This window comes from Lolium rigidum, chromosome 1 (assembly GCF_022539505.1).
Source record: "Lolium rigidum isolate FL_2022 chromosome 1, APGP_CSIRO_Lrig_0.1, whole genome shotgun sequence".
Taxonomy (NCBI): Eukaryota; Viridiplantae; Streptophyta; class Magnoliopsida; order Poales; family Poaceae; genus Lolium; species Lolium rigidum.
The window spans coordinates 246,047,704-246,071,450 of NC_061508.1; the positions used below are offsets into that span (position 1 = coordinate 246,047,704).

Sequence of the window (23,747 nt, forward strand, 5' to 3'; positions counted from 1 at the left end):
GTTCCGTCATGTGAGGATTTTCCTCAATGGTGGAAACCTGCAATATGTGCTTGATGCACCACTAGGTGACCCTCCTGCGAAGCTGAAACCGATGAAATAAAGAATGTTTACGCGACTCGGAAAACTCGGTACTCTCAAGTTCGGTGTGCCATCTGTGCGATCCGGAAGCCGATCTTCAAAAACGTTTTGAACACCACGATCCTCATGAGTTGGTCAATGAGTTGAAAACTATCTTTGAAACTCATGCGGCCGTGGAATGCTATGAAGCATCGAAACACTTCTTCAGTTGCATGATGGAAGAAGGCAGCTCCGTTAGTGAGCACATGCTCGCCATGACCGGGCATGCGAAGAAACTCGGTGATTTGGGAATAGTGATTCCTAACGGTCAGGGATTAATCGTGTCCTTCAATCATCGCCACCTAGTTACAAGAACTTTGTGATGAACTACAATATGCAGAACATGAACAAAGAGTTACCTGAACTCTTCTCCATGCTCGAAATCTGCTGAGATTGAGATCAAGAAAGAGCACCAAGTGTTGATGGTCAACAAGACCACCGAGTTTCAAGAAACAAGGCAAGTCTAAGGGAAAATTCAAGAAGGGTGGCAAGAAAGCTGCCACGCCTCCTGTGAAACCTAAGAGCGGCCCTAAGCTCGATCGTTGAGTGCTATTACTGCAAGGAGAAGGGACAACTGGAAGCGTAATTGCTCCAAGTATTTGGCGGATCCGAAGAGCGGCCTTGTCAAGAAGAAGAAAGAAGGTATATCGATATACATTTTATAGATGTTTATCTTACTGGTTCTCGTACTAGTACACGGGTATTTGATACTCGGTTCGGTTGCTCATATTTGTAACTCGAAACAAGAACTAAAGAATAAACGAAGACTATTGAAGGATGAAGTGTCGATGCGCGTTGGAAATGGATCCAAAGTCGATGTGATCGCTGTCGGCACACTTCCTCTACATCTACCTTCGAGATTAGTTTTAAACCTCAATAATTGTTATTTTGTACCCGCGTTGAGCATGAACATTATATCTGGATCTTGTTTAATGCAAGACGGTTATTCATTCAAGTCCGAGAATAATGGTTGTTCTATTTTTATGAATAATATCTTTTATGGTCGAGCACCTGAAAAGAATGGTTTATTTCGTTAGATCTCGATAGTAGTGATACACATATTCATAACATTGATGCTAAGCGAATTAAATTGAATGATAATTCTACTTATATGTGGCACTTGTCGTCTTGGTCATATTGGAGTGAAACGCATGAAGAAACTCCATACCGATGGATTACTTGAATCACTTGACTTTGAGTCACTTGATAGATGCGAAGCATGTCTAATGGGAAAAATGACTAAGACTCCATTCTCCGGTATTATGGAGCGAGCTATCGACTTATTGGAAATCATACATACCGATGTGTGCGGACCAATGAGTGTAGCATCGCGCGGTGGTTATCGTTATGTTCTAACCTTCACGAGATGATCCGAGTAGATATGGGTATATCTATTTCATGAAACATAAATCCGAAACTTTCGAGAAGTTTAAGGAATTCCAAAGTGAAGTAGAAAATCAACGTAACAAGAAGATTAAATTTCTACGATCTGATCGCGGAGGTGAATATCTGAGTTATGAGTTTGGCATGCATTTAAAGAAATGTGGAATACTTTCACAATTGACACCACCGGGAACACCTCAACGAAACGGTGTGTCCGAACGTCGTAATCGAACTCTCTTAGATATGGTTCGTTCTATGATGTCTCTTACTGATTTGCCGTTATCATTTTGGAGTTATGCATTAGAGACAACCGCATTCACTGTAAATAGAGCACCATCAAAATCCGTTGAAACGACACCGTATGAATTATGGTTTAATAAGAAACCTAAGTTGTCGTTCCTTAAAGTTTGGGGTTGCGAAGCCTATGTAAAAAAGTTACAACCAGGACAAGCTAGAACCCAAAGCGGAGAAATGCGTCTTCATAGGATACCCTAAGGAAACTATAGGGTACACTTTCTATCACGAGATCCGAAGGCAAAATATTTGTTGCTAAGAATGGAACCTTTCTTGAGAAAGAATTTCTCACTAAAGAAGTGACTGGAAGAAAAGTAGAACTCGATGAGATTGATGAATCTTCACTCGTTGATCAGAGTAGCGCAGTACCGGAAGTTGTTCATGTGCCGCCTACACCAACAACAGAGGAAGCTAATGATAATGATCATGAAACTTCGAACGAGATAACTCATCGAACCTCGCGGATCGACAAGGGAACGTGCCACTCCTGATTGGTATGATCCTTGTCTAAATGTCATGATTGTGGACAACAATGATGAAGACCTGCGACGTATGAAGAAGCGATGATGAGCCCGATTCCAACAAATGGCAAGAAGCCATGAAATCCGAAATGGGATCCATGTATGATAACAAAGTGTGGACTTTGGTAGACTTACACGATAGCCGCAAGGCTGTCGAGAATAAATGGATCTTCAAGAGAAAAACAGATGCTGATGGTAATATTACTGTCTATAAAGCTCGACTTGTCGCAAAGGGTTTACGACAAATTCAAGGTGTTGACTACGATGAGACTTTCTCACCTGTAGCGAAGCTAAAATCTGTGAAGATTTTGTTAGCAATAGCTGCATTTTTCGATTATGAGATTTGCCAGATGGATGTCAAAACGGCGTTCCTTAATGGAGACATTGAGGAAGAGTTGTATATGGTACAACCCAAAGGTTTTGTCGATCCTAAAAATGCTGACAAAGTATGCAAACTTCAGCGTTCAATTTATGGATTGAAGCAAGCATCGAGAAGTTGGAACCGACGCTTTGATAAGGTGATCAAAGACTTCGGGTTTATACAGTGTCATGGAGAGGCATGTATTTACAAGAAAGTGAGTGGGAGCTCTGTAGCATTCACGATATTATATGTAGATGACATATTATTGATTGGGAATGATATAGAACTATTAAGCGATGTAAAAGGTTATTTGAATAATAGTTTTTCAATGAAAGACCTTGGTGAAGCATCGTATATATTAGGCATCAAGATTTATAGAGATAGATCAAGATGTCTAATAGGGCTATCACAAAGTACATACCTGGACAAGATTCTAAAGAAGTTTAGAATGGATGAAAGTAAGAAAGGATTCTTACCTATGTTACCAGGCAAGGTCTTGAGTAAGACTCAAGGTCCGGCTACGGCAGAAGAAAGAGAAAGGATGAGTCAGATCCACTATGCCTCGGCAGTAGGCTCTATCATGTATGCCATGCTATGTACTAGACCGGATATAGCACATGCTGTTAGTTTGACTAGCATATATCAAAGTGATCCAGGAATGGAACACTGGACAGCGGTCAAGAATATCTTGAAGTACTTGAAAAGAACTAAGGATATGTTTCTTTGTTATGGAGGTGACCAAGATCTCGTTGTAACAAGTTACACCGATGCAAGTTGGAATACTGATCCTGATGACTCTAAGTCACGATCCGGGTACGTGTTTATATTGAATGGTGCTGCGATGAGCTGGGCAAGCTCGAAGCAATGCACGGTGGCGAAGTCTTCAACAGAATCGGAGTACATAGCGGCTTCAGAGGCTTCATCAGAAGCGGTATGGATGAAGAGGTTCATTGTAGAGCTCGGTGTGGTTCCTAGTGCATTGGACCCACTAGTCATCTACTGTGACAACATGGGTGCCATCGCCAATGCACAAGAACCAAGGTCACACAAGAGGCTGAAGCATATCAAGCTGCGTTAGCATTCGATTCGCGAGTACATCGAAGATGGAGAAGTAAAGATTTGCAAAGTACACACTAATCTGAATGTAGCAGATCCGTTGACTAAAGCTCTCCCTAGGGCAAAGCATGACCAACACCGAATGCCATGGGTGTTAGGTACCTTACAATGTAATCTAGATTATTGACTCTAGTGCAAGTGGGAGACTGTTGGAGATATGCCCAAGAGGCAATAATAAAAGTGGTTATTATATATCTTTATGTTTATGATAAATGTTTATATACCATGCTATAATTGTATTAACCGAAACATTGATACATGTGTGTTATGTAAACAACAATGAGTCCCTAGTAAGCCTCTTAACTAGCTTGTTGATTAATAGATGATTAGTTTCATAATCATGAATATTGGATGTTATTAATAACAAGGTTATATCATTATATGAATGATGTAATGGAAACACCCATTTAAGCATAGCATAAGATCACGTCATTAAGTTATTTGCTATAAGCTTTCGATACATAGTTACCTAGTCCTTTCGACCATGAGATCATATAAATCACTTATACTCGGAAAGGTACTTTGATTACATCAAACGCCACCTGCGTAAATGGGTGGTTATAAAGGTGGGATTAAGTATCCGGAAAGTATGAGTTGAGGCATATGGATCAACGAGTGGGATTTGTCCATCCCGATGACGGATAGATATACTCCGGGCCCTCTCGGTGGAATGTCGTCTAATGTCTTGCAAGCATATGAATAAGTTCATAAGAGACCACATACCACGAGTACGAGTAAAGAGTACTTGTCGGGAGACGAGGTTGAACAAGGTATAGAGTGATACCGATGATCAAACCTCGGACAAGTAAAATATCGCGTGACAAAGGGAATTGGTATCGTATGTGAATGGTTCATTAGATCACTAAGTCATCGTTGAATATGTGGGAGCCATTATGGATCTCCAGATCCCGCTATTGGTTATTGGTCGGAGAGAGATCTCAACCATGTCTACATAGTTCGCGAACCGTTGGGTGACACACTTAAGGTTTGATGTTGTAATAGTAGAACTTGAATATGGAATGGAGTTCGAAGTATTGTTCGAAGTCTCGGATGGGATCCCGGACATCACGAGGAGTTCCGGAATGGTCCGGAGAATAAGATTCATATATAGAAAGTCATATTCCAAGTTTGGAAATGATCCGGTGCATTTATGGAAGGTTCTAGAAGGTTCTAGAAAAGTCCGGAAGAAATCACTAAGGAAGGAAGAGTCCCGGAGGGACTCCACCTCCCCATGGCCGGCCAACCCTAGAAGGGGGAGTCCAAGGTGGACTCCACCAAGGGGGCCGGCCACCCCCCTTCATAGAAGGGTGGGAATCCCACTTGGGTGGGAGTCCCACCTTGGGTAGGTTTCCCTACTACATGGAAGGTTTTGGGTTGGAGTCTTATTCGAAGACTTGTAGTCCAACACTTGGGGTTCCACCTATATAATGAGGGGCATAGGGGAGGGGGCCGGCCACCACAAAGCCACAAGGCTGGCCGCACCCCTTGAGGCCGGCCACCCCCTCTCCCAAACCCTAGCCGCCCCTCTCTCCTCCACCTCTCCCGCACGCTTAGCGAAGCTCCGCCGGAGTTCTCTATCGCCACCGCCACCACGCCGTCGTGCTGCCGGAGTCAAGGAGGAGCTACTACTTCCGCTGCCCGCTGGAACGGGGAGAAGGACGTCGTCTTCATCAACACCGAACGTGTGACCGAGTACGGAGGTGCTTTGCCCGATCGTGGCACCGTGATCAAGATCTTCTACGCGCTTTTGCAAGCGGCAAGTGATCGTCTACCGCAGCAACAAGAGCCTCATCTTGTAGGCTTTGGAAATCTTCAAGGGTGAGTCTCGATCATCTCCTTGTTGCTTCCGTCTTCTAGATTGCATCTTGGCTTGGATTGCGTTCTCGCGGTAGGAAAATTTTTATTTTCTATGCAACGAATCCCTACATACATTACTTCTCACTATGGAGTAGGAGTAGTAATATAGACTAGTAACATACGAATTCTGAGTGTTTACAGATAAATAGCTACGTGTAGCTCGGCCTCCGTTTCAGTTCTCCAGTAACATACTAATTACCTTTGTTCCTATGAGTAAGGCGCGTGCACATTTTAGGATGAACTTTGAACGAACAAATTGAACAACAATATCTCGATCATGTAGTACATAGCTGATATTGTTAGATTCATATTGAAATACACTTTCTAATGATAATAATATAAAATATTATATATATATACATAGATTATTTTTTGTTTAAAGATAAAACACGAAAAACGATGCGCCTTATTCATTGAAATGGAGCGAGTATGCAACTAATCTATGTCACTCCCCGCTATAAGCAGCCTAGCTGAACCATTCTTCCAATATAGTCTTAAACTACTCCCTCCGTCCATAAAGATATGTTTTAAATTTATCTAAATTTAGATGTATCTAGGGGTGTAAACGGATAAGATAAGTTCAATCCATATCCGGTTTGAAAGAATCTGGCAGTTAAGGCTGTGTGATTTTGAACTTTACATTGGATATGATATAGGATATGGTAGGTATGCCTAATAACACCCGGATATTCGTATCCAAAAATTATTTAGGATTATCCGATAGCTTTTATTCGAATATCAAAACTAGTATAGCATATTTAGTAGATAGCAAGTTGTTGAGTTCACCCGTTAACAATAACTCAGTTACATAGTCATTCTATCGAATATGGAGTCCAAACTTATTATTATTAAATTGGGCTATAAAAGCATGTGTCGGTGTTATCCTTGTTTTTGTTTATGCTTTATTGCTTTCATATGAATCTACTTTGTTCATTTGGTTATGTTATGTTTATTCATACTATCGTATTGCATTCATGTGTGATTTGTTACACTTGCTCTAACAATCATTTTTTATTGTATGATTTGCAAACCTAAACATATTTGATTAATATTCTTCCCGCCCCGAATCAGCTCCATTTCCTGTTCTGGATCTGCGGTCTCTAATATTTGTATTTGAATCCACAACCGGTCGCTATCCGATCCGCTCTGAATCTGTTAAGAAAATATAGTCTAGAATATGCCAAAGGCAATATGCGATCCGATATGATCCGTTTACACCGCAATAAATAGTGTATACATACGTATAGATATAGACAAATCTAAGATAGTATCTTTTTACGGACAGGGTAGTAATAAAGTTTTTTCTATTCTTATTTAGTAAACTGAGGCATAGGATTTGCTTTTCCTCGACAAGAAAAGTTGAGACGTGACATGCACAAGGTCGTAAAATCTCACTCAAACATCGCGACACACCGAGTCTTTCCCACGTCGACACAATGCGTTGGCAGCGACTGGTTCATCCGGATCCCCCAATCCCAACATAGGGCAAGCACGTCATCATCGTTACAAAATCCTTTGACCCTTTCCCCACCAGGCCGCGCTCACGCCTTCTGAGTCTGACGCACATCCAGCCCGACACACAGCATTAAACAAAAAAGCAGTCCAGCCCGGTCTAGTCCAGCCCGGTTTCCTCCGCACGCCAAGCCACCGGCCACCGCCGCTGCTTCACAAAGTCGCCGTCGCCGTCATCGATCCTAGCGCCCAACCATCCTACTCCGCCCGCAATTAAGAGAAAAGATCTCTCCGCTAGCTCGCTGCCGTGCCGCGCGCGTTTCCTCCGCGTCTTTCCGTTTCCGACCGCCCTCCGGAACCTCCAAGAACTCCAGAAGACCAGAACCCGCTCGGCCTATAACACCCCCTGCCCGCCGGCTCCCGATCGGGCACACACACACCATGGAGTTCAAGCCGCCGTCGCCATCGCCATCGCCATCCCCGTCGCCAGCCGCCGGCGACGAAGACGCGACGCGGAGGGAGCAGCAGCAGCAGCACCCGCGGGAGGACGCGCCGGCGGGGTTCGTGCCGCCGATGAGCGCGGCGGACGTGGCGGCCGTGGAGTCCCTCCTCGGGTACGAGTTCGCGGACAAGTCCCTGGTGGGGCAGGCGCTCACGCACGGCTCCTTCTACTACCCGTACCGCCCCGGCGACGCCACCTACGAGCGCCTCGAGTACCTCGGCGACGGCGTGCTCACCTGCCTCATGTCCCGCGAGGTCTTCCTCGCCTACCGCGACCTGCCGCCCGGCCCGCTCACGCGCCTCCGCGCCGCCAACGTCGACAAGGAGAAGCTCGCGCGCGTCGCCGTCGACCACGGCATCCACCGCTTCCTCCGCCACAAGGCGCCGCAGCTCGACGGACAGGTCACTCTCACTCTCCTTTCTGGTTCTGGTAATGCTAGCTGCTCTGCTTGCTTTTTTGGAGCGCAGTGACGTTTGGCCTTCATTGTGTCCACTGTTCATGAGAGGGACACATCAGGTTTGGAGTATTGGATTGGCTTTTAACTCAGTGGGGCCCCTTTCTTTCTGATGAAATCTCCTGTTCCTATGTCCCCCCTCTCTTGGTCATATTGTCTAGCCTTGGTACAAAAAAAAGGATGGGTTCAGCAAAATCTCGTTTTTCAGTAATATTGGTTTGCTAGGGATACGAGGTACTCGTAGCACACGTATATTCTCATCCAGTGGTCCCTCAGTTTAAAAGGTGTGACACCTTTTTTATGTGGATAATTAGATTGAAAATGTTATCCCAGTAACAGGTTCCCTAAAGACGCCTCCTTTCTCCGGATCTGTTCCCGGCCTGCTGTACAAGTCATTTGCCATGAGCACTTCTAGAATATACACACTCTGCAGTTGGAGTGCCTTCCGGCTTATCTTGCTCCCAGGCGCTCAACCAACAATGTGTTGTCAAAATTTGCAGTTCATTTTTATTCTCTGCCCGAGCTAGGTCATCTCTTGTTTGTATTCTGGTCAAATTGTCGCTAGTCTTCTTACCAAAATCATCAAAGCACCAGTCCATCGTGAAAAGGTATCCCAGATTGATAAACTTTTTTCCAAATTCTATTCCCCACCATACATGTAATTTGGGGGCATACATTTCAAAAATTACCCAACATTCCATTTGGATTGCTTTTACTTGAAACAAGGCGGGGAAATACTCAAATTGATGATTTTTTCTGGTTTGTATATTTCAAATGTCGTTCTTTCAGGAAAGTAGTCAAAGCACTAGCCGTTTTGATTCAACGATAAACGGTTGAGAAAACTATCCACCTTGTTTGGTATTTTGTGGCGGTTACTTCGAGTCGCCTCTCCATTGATCTAAATGAGAAAATATTTGTTGTTACTTCTGCTCCATTAATCGAGTATTTAAAGACATATCTTATACCTAATTTACCATGGATAGGTTGTCCACTGTTTTTCCAAATTTTATTCCATCACATCCATGTGAGTTAATTGTCATGGACAGTTCTAGATGTACCAACTGCCCATTTGGAGTGCTATACTTCGCACTTTGCAGTAAGGTGGGAACTGTTATTCAAACTTTTCTGTTTGCTATTGTTTGGTTTCTGATACAATGGTTGTAGTTCTTAGGGGCGAAATGAAAGCACAAGTGCGCCGTTTGGACTCCACCTCATTCTATCCATAACTTCTGCCTTGTCACTAGCCTCTGTGAAAAGAAAATTTCTGCCGTTTGTGGCTTTATTAATTTAAAGCTGGGCCTCAGGGCCTTACCTCTAAAAAAAGAAAATTTCTGATCCATTAGTTTAGTATTTCTTCTCATAGGGAATGTGCTTCCTTAGTAATATAGATTCTGTTTAAAGATGCTTTTAGCGGTCGGAACACATATGTTGGTAATTTCAATGACACCAATGAATGTTCTTATCTTCTGCTTCAGCTACCTAACAATATGTTTGTCATTGGTGATGTCATTTGGATGAAAAGACCAAAGTTTAGCCTAGCAAACTATGTTTGTCATTGGTGATGTCATTTGGATGAAAAGGCAAGTTGTTTATGCACTAGAGTTCGTACTATATGCTTGACATGTAACGACACCCACTTCTTAGGCATTGTGTTACACACCATTTTCATTATTTGTCTTGTGCTTTTTGTTTGTCACTAACGAATGTTAGTTACACATGAAGAGAAGAACAAAGAAGCGATCTTTTTGAAGTAATTAACATGTGGACAGATTAAATTACAAGCTGTTTACATATGATTGATGTGATGCCCCTTGTGCTTTTGTGTTTACAGATTGATGATTTTATAAAAGAATTATGCGAATATCAGTACCACTCGAATGGGCTATTGGATGCTCCAAAAGTGCTATCTGACATCGTTGAATCTCTTATTGGCGCCATATACCTTGACTCCAACTTCAATCAAGAAGTTGTTTGGCGGGTAAATCTCCCTCTCAGTATTGTTAAATCTTGCATTGTGTTCCTCGCTCTAGTTTGGGAATATAACATCTCTCTCTTATGATAGGTCTTTCGAAATTTGGCTGATCCACTTATTAGCCTTGAGACATTAGGCAGGCATCCTGTAAGCGAGCTATTAGAGTTTTGCCAAAAGAATCGCCGAGGCCTGAAAATCGTGAAAGATGGATGGGATAAGAATTTGAAGGTAGATGTATTGGTCGACGGTGAGCTAGTTGGAAGCGCGGTTTATGGTCAAAAGAAGGAGATAGCTCAGAACCGTGCCGCAAAGGCTGCTTTGGACAAATTGAAGGAGACACTAGGACAGTGCTCAGTTGAATCAGCCACAGAAGAAGTTCATGTGCCCATGGACAGATTGGATCTTGCTGGAGCTTTAGAGATCCAGTAAAATGCCGAGACACCATCTGTGCAACAAATAGTTTTGCCTGTTTGTTTGTATTTTGGTTCATTTTTCCGTTGTATGTTGTTAAGTTCCAGTGTAAATATTTACTTGCGAATATCATACGATTTGTATGCCCATGTGGGCGGGGAAAGCAAGGGTGCAAGTTCGGCTTGAAGTTAACTGATTCATCTCAATATACAGCTTTATATTTTAGGGAAATATACAGTTTTATGTACATAGCAGATCATGAGTTGGCATGCTGAGAACTGTAGGGTACACTTATAGGTTATAGCTCGGATTTCGTGGATAGCGAGCGTGAGTGAATGTCGTCCGTAAACGATGGCGCTGACATAGTGACACTGTCTTGCAGAACATAGTTATCATGGAGTGGGTCGATCAGTGCAAGCATGATTGTGAGATGAACTCATATATAACGTGAGATGAGATCATGATTGGGTGCATTTGGTATCCTGGACTTCCCTTCACTGGCATCGGGAGCGTAATTCTTGGACCGTTTAGTTTCCTAGGTTACCCCGCGTTGTTGCAAAACACGGTTCTTAAAGCACCCCCTGAGCAACGCTCGAATTGGCCGTTTCCATCGAGGCACAGTCATCTCCGCAAAAAGCGACAACGTCGCATTTCCACAGAGCCACCGAGGGGAGATGGGGTGAGCTCGCGGGAACTGCGAAAAAACGGCGGGATGAATTCAGGCACAACCCTCAAAATTTCACCATCGTATATAGAGGTGCCTCTCTCACCGCCAATTCCAAATCCCCCATTCCTCCCCCTCCCCCCTCCCCATTTCGAGCTCATCCACCCTTCAAAATGTAGCTACATGGTCGGCTCGTCCTCACCCGCAATGTCGGCGAGGCTGGTGGCGACAACATTGGTTGTGGCAGTGGCGACTAGCCACAGCTTGTCGTCTTCTTCCTCTGCGTCGATCCCTCTGGTTGTTGTAAGCTTCTGAAACCCTAGCCTTGGATCAGTTAGAACTTGTAGGTACACAGGCTGAGAGCCTCCACTGTAGGCCATTCATACGTCGTCGGTTGCCGTGACAGGATCTCCATCTCGCACTTCCACGATTATCATGGTTGGATCTGACTCTATCAAGGGAACGGTTGTGTTGCCTGCTTCTGTGCCAGGGTCTCCTTCTTCCCCAACCTCGGTGATGCGTATGGATCCTCTGACTGTAAGGGGGCTCCTTTTTTGTGGTTGTAGCTTATGGTGGTCCATTGATGTGCAAATGCTTACGGATGTTCATGTGTTAGTTTCTTTGGTGTCAATGTTCTTGTGGTACTTCATTGATGTGCAAATCCTTATGGATGTTCTTATGGTACTTCATTGATGTGAAAATGCTTACGGATGTTTATGTGGTAGTTCATTCATGTGCTAATGCTTAGCCATGTTCACATGGTACTTGTCATGTAGGCGATTATACCATTGGGCTCACATGATCTTTCTACTCCATCTGTCAATGCTTATGAATCCTTGTTTGCACACAAACCTGTCATGGTTTGGTAACCAAAGATGTTCAAGTTTATGCTGAACCGCTTGGTTGAGCTCATCAATACAGGTGTCTGCTTTAACCTGGGATTCAAAGAGGCACAAATAAAAAAGGTAGATGATGATGTTATTGCCTTCATTGGCATACATGTGAGTACTCTTCACGTCTACAACCACATCAGAAAGTGGAGGTCCAAGTGGATTGTCATAAGCAAGATCAAATCAGATGGCAATCTCCAGTGGAGCGAACATGGTTGTTGCTTCCATCTTGGAGATGAAGAGAGGCTGCAAGAGTACCTAAAGGTAATAAGTTTCATGAAGTTCCTTTATTGATCTTACAATAGCACATTTCCATCCGCTCTGACACTTGCTCCTTGTGAATTGTTGTGCTACCCGAGGCATCAGGAGTACGTCAACAACCCGATCACCAACTATGTTAAGATCAACACAATGTTTTTCCTTTTATTCAACCATTGGTGTAACATCGAGAACATCTCAATGCTCCACCTACTTATACAAGCTAGAAAATTTTCTTTGTTTGTCCTATTCTGAACTCCTTCAGAATCTCATCCAAGACGGTAATTTTGACTTAATGTTTATTAAACACATTGATCTACCTTGATAGACCTTTTAACATTTTAATACTATCAATTTCATAGATATTTAATATCTTAAATAATCATAGTACCTTATGTGCTCAAAATGTGTCATCTACATATTAGAACGTTTGTTTAAGCTCCCACTCAAATATGTCAACACATATAAGACATAGGTTCTCATAGCTCCCGCTCAAAATATGTCATCACATATAAGACTTAGGAAAGATATTTAGCTCCCACTCAATTTCTTGCAATTGGAGGTATTCTCTTTATTTTGGGTAATTCCAAAATCTTTATCAAATTTGAGAATTCCATCTACGATATACTAGCATTCATATGATTTACAAATCCCACTAGCTTTACAATTACAACCATTCTTTAATTCATATATTCGAAGGAGATGCAGTTTTGTCAATCTCTCATCAATTTACGTGAAACTAGTAAACGACTTTAGTAAAGCAATTAATAAATTAGCAACTAAGAACAAAGAGCAAAAGCGCTAAGCTCCCCAGCAACCGCGCCAGAAAATAGCTTGATGACTGAAAGTGCACAGTTCAATTGTAGCTAGTTTCAAAATAAGAGTATCGAACCATGAGGAGCTACTAATTAAGGTCTTAATGCTTCTTGCTACTATCTATAAAGGGCCACTAGTAAGTCGTTCCTTAATCTCAAGTAAGGGTGTTTTGAAGAGAGTTTTACTTTGTTTCAAGAAAGTAACCAAGGCAATAAAGTAACAAGCGTGGTGAGAAATGAAGTGAAACTCAATAAGGCCATGTTTTCTCGGCGATTTGTTGGATCCACATCTAGCATTAGAATTAATGTTAATCAAGATAAAATATGCTTTTAGCCATGTTGTGTGTGTGGAGAGAGCTTCATAATAAGATGTGTCCAGAAAACTATTTGTCATCGCATCTCTAAGTAACCATTGCGTCTAGCCTTCTGCAACCATATATTGACTATCGCAATTAAGTGTTTCCTCATGGCTATCGATATGAGATTAGTGAGTCTCTCTTTACCCCCCTCTTCCATATGATAGAGCATCTCCAAAGTAATTAATGTTACTTCCCACCATACACTATATCATACTTCAAAGGTTAGTTCTCTCTCTAGTCCCTAAGGCAAATATTACATGGTGCACTTCACATAATATCTAGAGAGAAAACTAACACACAGTCATATATTAAAATCCTAGTTCATATTTGATTCATCCCATAGTGATGCTAAGGTTTCTCCATTTCTCCAAGAACAAATGGAACTACTCACACATGGAAGCAATCAAGAACATAATATAATCTTGTGGATGGAATAAAGGTAATGGTACGAATTCAAATAAAAATCCACAGTAGCAATTGAGATCACAACTATGGTTGAATAAGAAAGGGATTGGTGATGGTGATGAAGATGCAGCGGTTGATGATGGGGGAGATGATGCCTTTTCCTCCAATGATCCGTGTAGCAGCCCAGATTATGTCTTCTCCCAAGGTGCTCCTCCATATCTCTCTCAGAGGTGGTGTTTCCATGTTTTTGGAGGCTGTGAATGTTGGATCTCTCATCCGTCTGCACGGCGTGAAAGTATTGGACGAGGTGGAGCTCCTGGCGGTGCGTACGGGTAGGGTCCCCGTACCGATGCCCGCTAAACCCTATGGAGTTGTAACATCCCAAAAATTCAAAACAAAACAAATGAATTTCCCTAGTTCCAAATTTTGGAACCAACAAAAACTTTTATTAAATAGAGTGGGATACATAGTGATCTTGCTTAATTCTTGTGTTTTTGCCATGATTGCTTGTTATAGTATTTTTGAAATAATCTTAATCCCTAAACCTCACCCTCCTTTTCACCATCCTAGTTAAAATAAAATAAAAGGAAATTAAATAAGAAAAAGGCATATGTGCCTATGGCTATTCCTATAAATCTTTACCCTAAGCTTCTCTACTTTGCTTAGAGGTTTGGAAAACCTTCATACACCTTACCTAGTACTTATCAAATCAAATCCAAGTTGAAACAAAAGAAAATAAAAAGAAACTAAAAATGTCATAGAGGCATATGAGAGTAAAATAGCAAATATGTGAATTTAAGAATATTGACCCTAGTACATGTTGTGAATGGTTGGATCACTCCTATATACCATTTCAACACTCAACAACACCAATTGGGTCAAGCCAAGTCAAATTAAAACTCAAATGCAACATATGCATAGAGGCATATGTGACACATAGTCATAATACCCAATTCTTGCCCTAAGCCTTTAAACCTTGACCAAATAATGTGAAACCATCCCTCAACCTAATATAACACTAAATTGACCCTAACTCATGTCCAAGTGAAGCAAGATGAACAATTTACAAGTTTAATGAAAAGTGACACCTCACCTCTTATGTGTTATGGCCATTTTTGCAAATCTTTGAACAAGACCATTTGAAATGGTTTCAATGGTCTTAAAATGTTTCTAAACTAATAAGAATCATATTAGAGTCAAGAAATATCAAATCAATCGGAGAGAAATCAAATGGTGAGGAATTCCCAATTTCACTCACATACACATAAGGCCAATTTTGCAAATCTTCACCAAAGGCCACCATTGCTTGATCCCTTGCTTGTAGAATGTTTATATATGATAAACAAACACAATTGCATCAATGAAACAAGAATCAAATCAAAGCAAATCTCAAAATCAACTTACATGTGATAATGGTCATATTGCCATTTTATAAAATGTTCACTACTTTACCCCCCTGGCTTTGACTTTTCTACAACCAATCTTGGTCAACCAAAGCCATGTCATCCAAGACCATGTCAAGGTGAGTAACTTCCATGTTGACCACCATGGCTAGAGTTGACTAGGTTGACTAGAATAAATGTGACAAATAGTGTATGTGAAGCAAAGTGAAGATCAACCTCAAATTTGAAACTTTGCAAAACCACTCCAAATTGAATACAACCACCACCATTCCAACCCTTTAATTATATGATTGAGCTCCACCAAAAAGATTTCCAAATTTCAAACAAAATCTTCATGCGGCCATTGTGTCGAGCACCTTGTGTGCACAATCTGGAAATTGTGTTACATGCTTATATCCATCAGATTTTTGCCTCAACCCCTTTCCAACTGTGATCATTGTGGTCCTGGTACCTCCTCTGGATCAAGCCATGACTTTGCAACCACTGGTGAAAGAGAGAAATGATCACCACCTCACCATGCCGTGCTCATGCCATCACCCATGCCCAATCTCTCTCTGATCCTCTCCTCACTTTTTCTTCTTGTCCTGGAGAATCTACATAGCACCAGGACACCGACGGTACCCAGCCCTAGCTCGCCACGGCTTGGCATTGGCCGGAACAAGCTCGCCCAGACTCGCCAGAAACCTTGCCAGGCACGCGGTGAGCGCGCCCTGGCATGTCACTGGACGCGCCAGTGCACGTCCTTGCCCCGACAGCCTCGTCCTCCCCCTGCATGCCTACCTCTGCATCGCGCGTCGCCAACCTCTCCTCTACGCCGTAGACATGCTCCGCGAGCCCGCGGCCGCCTTGTCACCTTCGCCATCATCAAAAATCTGCCGCGCCCGTACTGCAAGCTCTCGACGATGATCCAGCACGCTCCCGTCCTTCCTCTGCCGTCCCTTCACGCGCGCTAGCTCCGCCTAGCCGTCGCCTACACAACGCGCCCCCTAGCTTGCCCCTTCGCCGCTCCAGACGCCGGCGCCATGGACGACCTCCCACGGGCACCCGCAGCACCTCGACCCCCTATAAAAGCAAGCACTCCCTGGACGAATTCTTCACACCATTCGCTTCACCTCTTCCTTCTGATCATCCTCGACCACTTCCCCTCCTCAATTAAACACTAGCTCGTCGGAATTTGGCCGAAGTCCGCCGCCACAGTAGCTCCTCGCCGCCGTCGATTCCGTCAACCTCAAGCCCTCCCCCGACTACCGCTGACCTCGCCGTCGACTCCTCGTTCAACTGCGACCCTCGCCGCCCCTCGCCGGAGCTCCGTCACGCCGCCGACCCCCTACCTCGCCGTCACAGCAAACCCTCCTCCCCCGTCGACGACGACGACGGTCGACCGTCGGATCCACTTCTAATCGCGCGGTCCAGGTTAGAGCATACCGATTCGGCTGTGTGTATCGCTGACGTGTAGACCCCACCATGTCAGCTGGCCCGCGGCTGTGAAACGTTACTGGGCTGGGCCAGTTTCGCAGTTTAAACCATTCTAGCCCATTTCCTTTCCCGCCTAAGCCCGTTAATTCAATTTAGAATTAATTCGTTTCAGCAAAATTCAATACTGATGCAGTGCTATAAATTGAATAGTTTTAAAACTACAAATCCAAATCTGGTGATTCAAAATGTTCCAGAAATATTATGAAATTATCTAGCTAACCTCACTGGACTCAACCCCATATGTTGTGTAGATTTTGAATAGCAAAAATAACAAAACAGATACTTTTCAGCATTCAAATAAATCTTAAAAATCAACCAATGTGAATTTTGAAGTGAATCCAATTGCAATAATTCACATTTCACAAACCCTAATTTACTATGTAAAAATATGATATATTTTCTGTACATGATCATGGCCTAGAAGCAAAATATTGGCTAAGTAGTCAATACTAGTCCATTTAAACTATATCCAAATTTTAGAATTTAAATCTATGAGGTGTAGCACCTCATTTAAATCCTTTCTCAAGTGATATGAAGTAATGTGTTGACCTTTATTTACTTAGGCTCATACTTGCTCACTTGTAGAATTTAAATCAACATAGTATTTAAATTGCACTAGTTATTTAAATCACATGAGATGATGAATCTCATTTAAATCACTTTTCTCAAATACTAAGTTTGAAGTGTTGACCTTGGTCAACATGTGATCATCCCTGGTTATTTGAGAAGATTAAATCTTAAGAAGATTCAATGAGAGGAAATTATTTCTCCAAACCAAAGAGAAACCCTAATTTCAACTTTAAATGAGAGGAAATTATTTTCCTAAATGTTAAATAAAGAAACCCTAGCATAATTTGTGAATAAATGTTAAGTAGTGATACTAGATCATTTGTGTGAGCCAATAAGGCTAATTAAGAATACTTAAGTGTTGTTTGGTGATTGTATCCTCGTATTCGTTTATAGACGCTAGTACCGGAGACTATCAAGAGGAAGAGGTTTTCTACCAAGAGGAAGAGCAAGAAAACTTTGATCACATCACCACTCAAGGCAAGCTATTACCAATGCAAGCTAGACTAATGCAAACCATTTTGGTTGCAAGTTATATTCTTGCAAAGTGCAAAGCTCTACAAGAGCAAGGCACCATTACATTTTACTTTATGAACCTATCCCAAGTTTTTACTTTACAAGCTTTACTTGATTTTATTTATCAAAGTTACTTTTTGATTTATGATTCACTTGGTTGAATTATAGAGTAGTACAAGAGAATCACACTTAGCCTAGCAAGCTCCAAGATACTTAGCACCCCTCATAACTAATGGCTAGTGCTCAATATTAAAAGTGACTACTCTAGTTGGGAACTTGTGAATTGAAATGACTTTGAAAACCTTGGAATGATGAGTCATTCTATTGAGAGATTTTGAAGGTGAATATGACTGGTGAATGACTTGGTGAATTTTACCAAAATCTGATGGTTGGGTTCGGATGCGATACCATTCTAATTTTACAAGTACCCCCACAATACCTGAATCTGGGTAAGGCTTAGCTGGAAACTTATGTATTTTAGTATGGGTTCCCTCTAAACAAGCGTCATAGGGGTTATGCCGAGGCTGCCTCCGTACTGGTGAAGTGATGTGAAATGACGTAAAATGAGGTGAATGTCCGGCCCAAGCCCCGTGCGGTTCCCGGGCCGACCGCGTGCCTTCACCGGGAGGCCAAGCTCATGGGGAGAGGTGCCTATACTAGAGTATGTAAATGAAAGGTTAGGATTGGTAGTTCGCGTACTTGCGTACGATAAATCAGGGCCGATTACCCCGACAAACTATTGCAATTGTTGTGGCACAAGTGTACAACCTCTGCAGAGTTAAACCTATTCGAATAGCCGTGTCCGCGGTTATGGACAGTTGGAAAGGCCATACTGTTCCGTCATTAGAACGTTTCTAAAAATATGAATGGTGACTTGTGATTTGAATTAAAAAGTGACTTTGACTTTGAATCACAACTGAGTTGTGGGAATGACACTAATGTTCCCACTTGAGTTAGTTACGCAAATGAGGATTTTTGATTACTAAAGTGCTTATGAAATAAAACTGGCTTTATGCAAATGAAACTAGAGCTTAGAACCCCCTTACTATAGTTGATAGTATTTACCTGAGTATTAGTTTGCGAGTACTTTAAAGTACTCATGGCTGTGTCCCTAGCTATTCAAATGGCCAGACTATGAAGACGAGTACCAGAACCCGGAAGAAGGACAACAGGACGTCTACGACAACTAGGATCACTCCTGACGTCAACAGTTGCCTGTGGAATAGATGGACTACTACTACGCTACTTTCGCTTCCGCTATGTGTTATGTAATGAATAAATAGAACCTCTATTATTGTAATGAGACTGGATCATGTGATCCTTTATTTGTAAGACGATTATGGTATGTAATGGATGATGTGTTGTGATATCAATCTATTATGTCTCGCAAAAACAATATTCCTGGGATTGCGATGAATGGCATAATAGGCATCTGGACTTAAAAATCCGGGTGTTGACAAGTTGGTATCAGAGCCATTGTTGACCTTAGGAGAGCCTAGTTAGAATGGACGTCTGAAAAATTTAGTTTCAAAACAAATGAAGTGACTATTTAAGAAAACTTATTCTCCCTCTTATCCTTGAGATCTTCTTCAAAATAAGAAAGTTATGCTCTATTTTTCTTATAATACTACATAAAAATTTGACACACTACTTCTCTAACTTACTCATCATAATTCTTCACAGATGGAGTACACCTGCAAGTCTTATCAGCTTGGCCACGGAGGAAACCTCATGTTCGAGAAGGATTTGAAACAACTGGTTGATTATTTAGGACGCCCGTACCCCGAGTTCTTCAGAACACCCCTCAACAATCACTCCGGAGGACCACCTCGGTGGGAAGTTTCTGCCGATCTACGAAGGAAGCCTGGAACCCCAATATGGGAAACCATATGGTTTTCTGTAACGGGAAACACTTGGAAGGAAGGACTAGTCAGAGCAATGCAAGAAGCAATTTCTCGTCTGTGTGGACAAAATGAGAACAAGATTAAGAACACTCGCTTCATCTACTACCCAAGACATGACCCCACCGGAAGACCGATGACCATGCCCCCGCACACGGAGATGAACCACTATGTAGCACACCTCGACTTCATGCTGTACAAGACCCGCAAGGAGTTGGACAACGCCCTCGCTTTTCGCCAAGCACATTACCCGTGAAGACGAAGAATCCCCCCCTGAAGAGTAGTTTCATTTAAAGCACTTTCGTATGTGTGAGTTGTATCAGGACCCCCTTGTATCGTAGAGCGATGAATGGTTCTTCAAACCAACGGTGTGTTAGCTTTGTAATGTGTGATGCTTGGTATGAATGAAAAGTGTTGTCGGTTTTTACCCCCGCAACACTACTCAAGTTTTCAATATTAGGAACTTTTTAAACTTTAACCAAACAAACCATAGAAATTTCCCTCTTATCTTATCATCTACCTCAATGTTCAGATGGCCCCACCAACCCGCAACACCACCCAGGATGCCATGATGCAACTGCTGCAGACTATGATGGCAGATCGAGAAGCCGAGAGAGCTGAATGCCAAGCAAACATTACTGCACTGCAACAGATAGCTCAGAACAATCAAGGCCACGGAAACCACGATCACCCTGGATCGAAGCTGAAGAACTTTCAGCACACCAACCCTCCGGTATTCAACAAGACTGAAGAGCCCCTTGATGCTGATGACCGGCTCCGGACCATGGAGAACAACCTCGAAGTTGCGGGAGTTGAAGCCGCGAGAAAAGTACTCGTTCGACACCCACTACCTATCGGGACCTGCCGCGAGCTCGGTGGACAAGTGCCCGTGCAATGAATGCGGGACAGATGATGACCTGGGAAGACTTCAAGCTGAAGTTTAGCAAATATCATGTGCCCCAAGGACTGATCAAGAAAATGAGAGACGAGTTCCGTGAACTCAAGCAAGGAAAAATGTCCGTGGTGGAATACCGCGACAGGTTTCTCACTCTGTCAAGGTACGCCCCGGATGAGACCGACACCAATGAAAAGAGAAAGGAAAGATTTCTGAACGGACTGCACGACGAGATGCAAACTGTGTTGGTGAACATTCCGTTCGCTGACTTGGAAGCCCTCGTGGACTCAGCTCAGGGTGGGCATAAAAACCGACGAACCGAACACCGAGCCGAAACCGATACCGAATATACCGAATTCGCGGTTTTTACTGTTCATGTGTTAAATTTCGGTTTTCTGGATTACTAACCGAACTTAATTCGGTCGGTTCGGTATTTAACTCGGTTAAACCGTGTTAACCGATATGTGAAGGGTCCAACTCCTAGCGCAGTTAAGGTGCCATCGGAGAAGTGTCAAACTCTTTTAATTTCAATGCGTGGCCTCAAAGTCGAAGAGACACCTCGTTGAGTCCAGACGTCCAATCCTCTCATCTCCCCAACCTGGCAACCGCACCTCTTATTCCTCTTAATCTCTGCTCTTGCTCAGCTCTCGTCTCTGGCTCTCCGCGTACAGGCAGTGCCGCGGCCGCGGTACAGACGATCAGCCACAACCGGCACTTCAGCCCGCCGCGCCGCCTCCTACCCTCTCCGACCGTCCCCTTTTCGTCCAGCCGCCCGCCGCCATCCATAGCTTCCCATCGAGCCGCCCACCGTCGAGCCGCCCTCCGTCCATCGATTCCCGCCCAGTCGCCCGCCGTCCATCGATTCCCGCCTAACCGCCCGCCGTCCATTGATTCCCGCCCAGCCGTCCACAGTCGAGCCGCCCGCCGTCCATCGATTCCCGCCCAGCCGCCCGCCGTCGACCCAGCTCTCCACGACGGCATCTACGGCCCAGCTCTCCACGACGGCATCTACCGCCGGCACGGAGCAATCCAGCAACGTAAGTTTCCAACTAATGACTCAAAACCTCTATGAAAATGGAATTGATGAATTAGCGTAATCTCTAGTATCTAGATGAACTGATCTAAATGTTGTTTCTTTTCATATATATGTATAGATGGCAGAAAATGATGTTGAGATGACTGAAGAGGAGATGTGAGTTTATGAGGAAGAAGAAAAGAAGAATGAGGAGCATGAACGGAATAAAAGGGAGAAAGAAGGGCAGGGTAATGATGGGCCGACAAGGAGGCAAATGGCGAAGAGATCAGAGATGTGGAATCATTTCAGCGAAGTGGTAATTGGTGGTATTCTGCGGAAAGGGAAGTGCAACTACTGCAATCGTGAGATCAAGGCCCATCCAACAATTAATGGTACATCTGCTTTGAAAAGTCATTTTAATACTTGCAAGTTTAATCCTCACAACAAGAAAAATGCGAATCAAAGTATTTTGCAAGTTAGCCAAGGGGAAACTCCTTTAGTAAGCAAATTTGATCCCGAAGCAATAAGGAAAGCTATTGCTGAAATGATTATAGAAGATGAGCTTCCCTTTGCAACATCTGAAAAGTCAGGTTTCAGAAAATTAATGTCAATAGCTTGTCCTCGTTTTTCTATGCCATCTAGAAGAACGACAACTAGGGATGCAGTGGGTATTTACTTTGAAGAGAAAGCGAAGCTAAAACTTTTTATGAAACAATCTTGCCAAAGAGCTTGTCTCACTACTGATTGCTGGACATCTCAACAACAAGATGGTTATATGACAATCACGGCACATTTTATTGATGGTGATTGGAAATTGCACAAGAAGATTATTAGTTTTTGCATGGTAAAGGGTCATAAGGGAGATGACATTGGGAAAAACTTAGAGCAATGTCTGATGGAGTGGGGCATAGAGAAGGTTATGACAATAACAGTTGATAATGCTAGCTCCAATGATGGTGGTATTAGTTACATGCGGAAGAAGTTGAACAAATCAAAAACTAGCATTGCTGAAGGTAATTATCTGCACATGAGATGTGCTGCCCATATAATAAATTTGATTGTTCAAGACGGTCTAAAAGAGTTGGATGATTCGGTGAAGCGTGTGCGTGCTGCTGTTAGGTTTGTAAGAAATGGGACAAATAGGAGAACCAAATTTAAGCAACTAGCTGATTTGGAGAAGGTGGACAGTGAAGCATTCTTGAATTTAGATATATGCACTAGATGGAATTCCACATATCTCATGTTGAAAACTGCCATTGAGTATGAACGAGTATTTACAAGGTATGAGGAAGAAGACCCACACTATGTACTTGATTTAAATAGTGAGAATGGTCCTGGAACTCCTGTTGACAGTGATTGGGAAAATGCTAAGAAAATGGCTGAATTCCTAGGACATTTTTATGATCTCACTCTTAATGTTTCCTCCACACTCCGTGTGACTGCTAATGAATTCTTTCATGAGATTGGTGAAGTGAATGTGTTGCTGCAAGAATGGGCTGACAGTAATGATTCTTTGCGCAAGGCAATGGCGAAGAGAATGCAAGATAAGTATGACAAGTATTGGGGACGTTGGCACGAGAAGGAGGTTGAGAATGATAATGAGAACGAAAAGGGAAAGGGGAAAGCGAAGGCGAAGGCGAAGAAAAAGGAAGAGGAGAACATGAACTTGCTTATCTTTGTTGCATCCGCTCTTGATCCAAGATTCAAGTTGTCAAATTACACAAAGTTAGTAATTGGCGAGATGTTTGGTGAGGTGAATGGACCAAAAGTTTGGGAGGCGGTGAATGCTTGTTTAAAAGCTTTGTTTGAAGAGTACAAAGCTATCTATGCTCCAACTAATGTAGGTGACTCTCGGTTTCAAGAAAATCAAAAAAGAGAAGGAAGAAGGATGCAATCTCGGATCGCTAAGAAGTTAAGAGTTGGTGCTGAAGTTACCACGAGCAAATCTGAACTTGAGAAATATCTTATGGAAGAGAATGAAGAGGACAACATCAAGTTTGATATTCTAGCATGGTGGAAGTTAAATGCATCTAGATTTCCAGTATTAGCAAGATTGGCTCGTGATGTCTTAGCAATCCCGGTATCAACGGTTGCATCAGAATCGGCATTTAGCACGAGTGGACGTGTTCTAGATGATTTTAGG

The 23,747-nt window shown here is 42.9% G+C and overlaps 1 protein-coding gene across 1 annotated transcript; it reads left to right on the plus strand.

Annotated features, from left to right (window-relative positions):
- The first annotated feature begins 7,542 nt into the window (after positions 1 to 7,542).
- On the plus strand, positions 7,543 to 10,571 carry LOC124657100 (ribonuclease 3-like protein 3). The gene is made up of 3 exons (XM_047195715.1): positions 7,543 to 8,004; positions 9,889 to 10,035; positions 10,120 to 10,571. Exons 1-3 carry the CDS (start codon positions 7,543 to 7,545, stop codon positions 10,456 to 10,458), a joined length of 948 nt encoding a protein of 315 aa, XP_047051671.1. The 3' UTR covers positions 10,459 to 10,571.
- The last annotated feature ends 13,176 nt before the right edge of the window (positions 10,572 to 23,747 follow it).

Coding starts and splice junctions, on each gene's coding strand:
- LOC124657100 (XM_047195715.1), top strand. CDS start 7,543: ATGGAGTTCAAGCCGCCGTCGCCATCGCCATCGCCATCCCCGTCGCCA. Junction 8,005..9,888: donor CGCCGCAGCTCGACGGACAG/GTCACTCTCACT, acceptor TTGTGTTTACAG/ATTGATGATTTTATAAAAGA. Junction 10,036..10,119: donor ATCAAGAAGTTGTTTGGCGG/GTAAATCTCCCT, acceptor CTCTTATGATAG/GTCTTTCGAAATTTGGCTGA.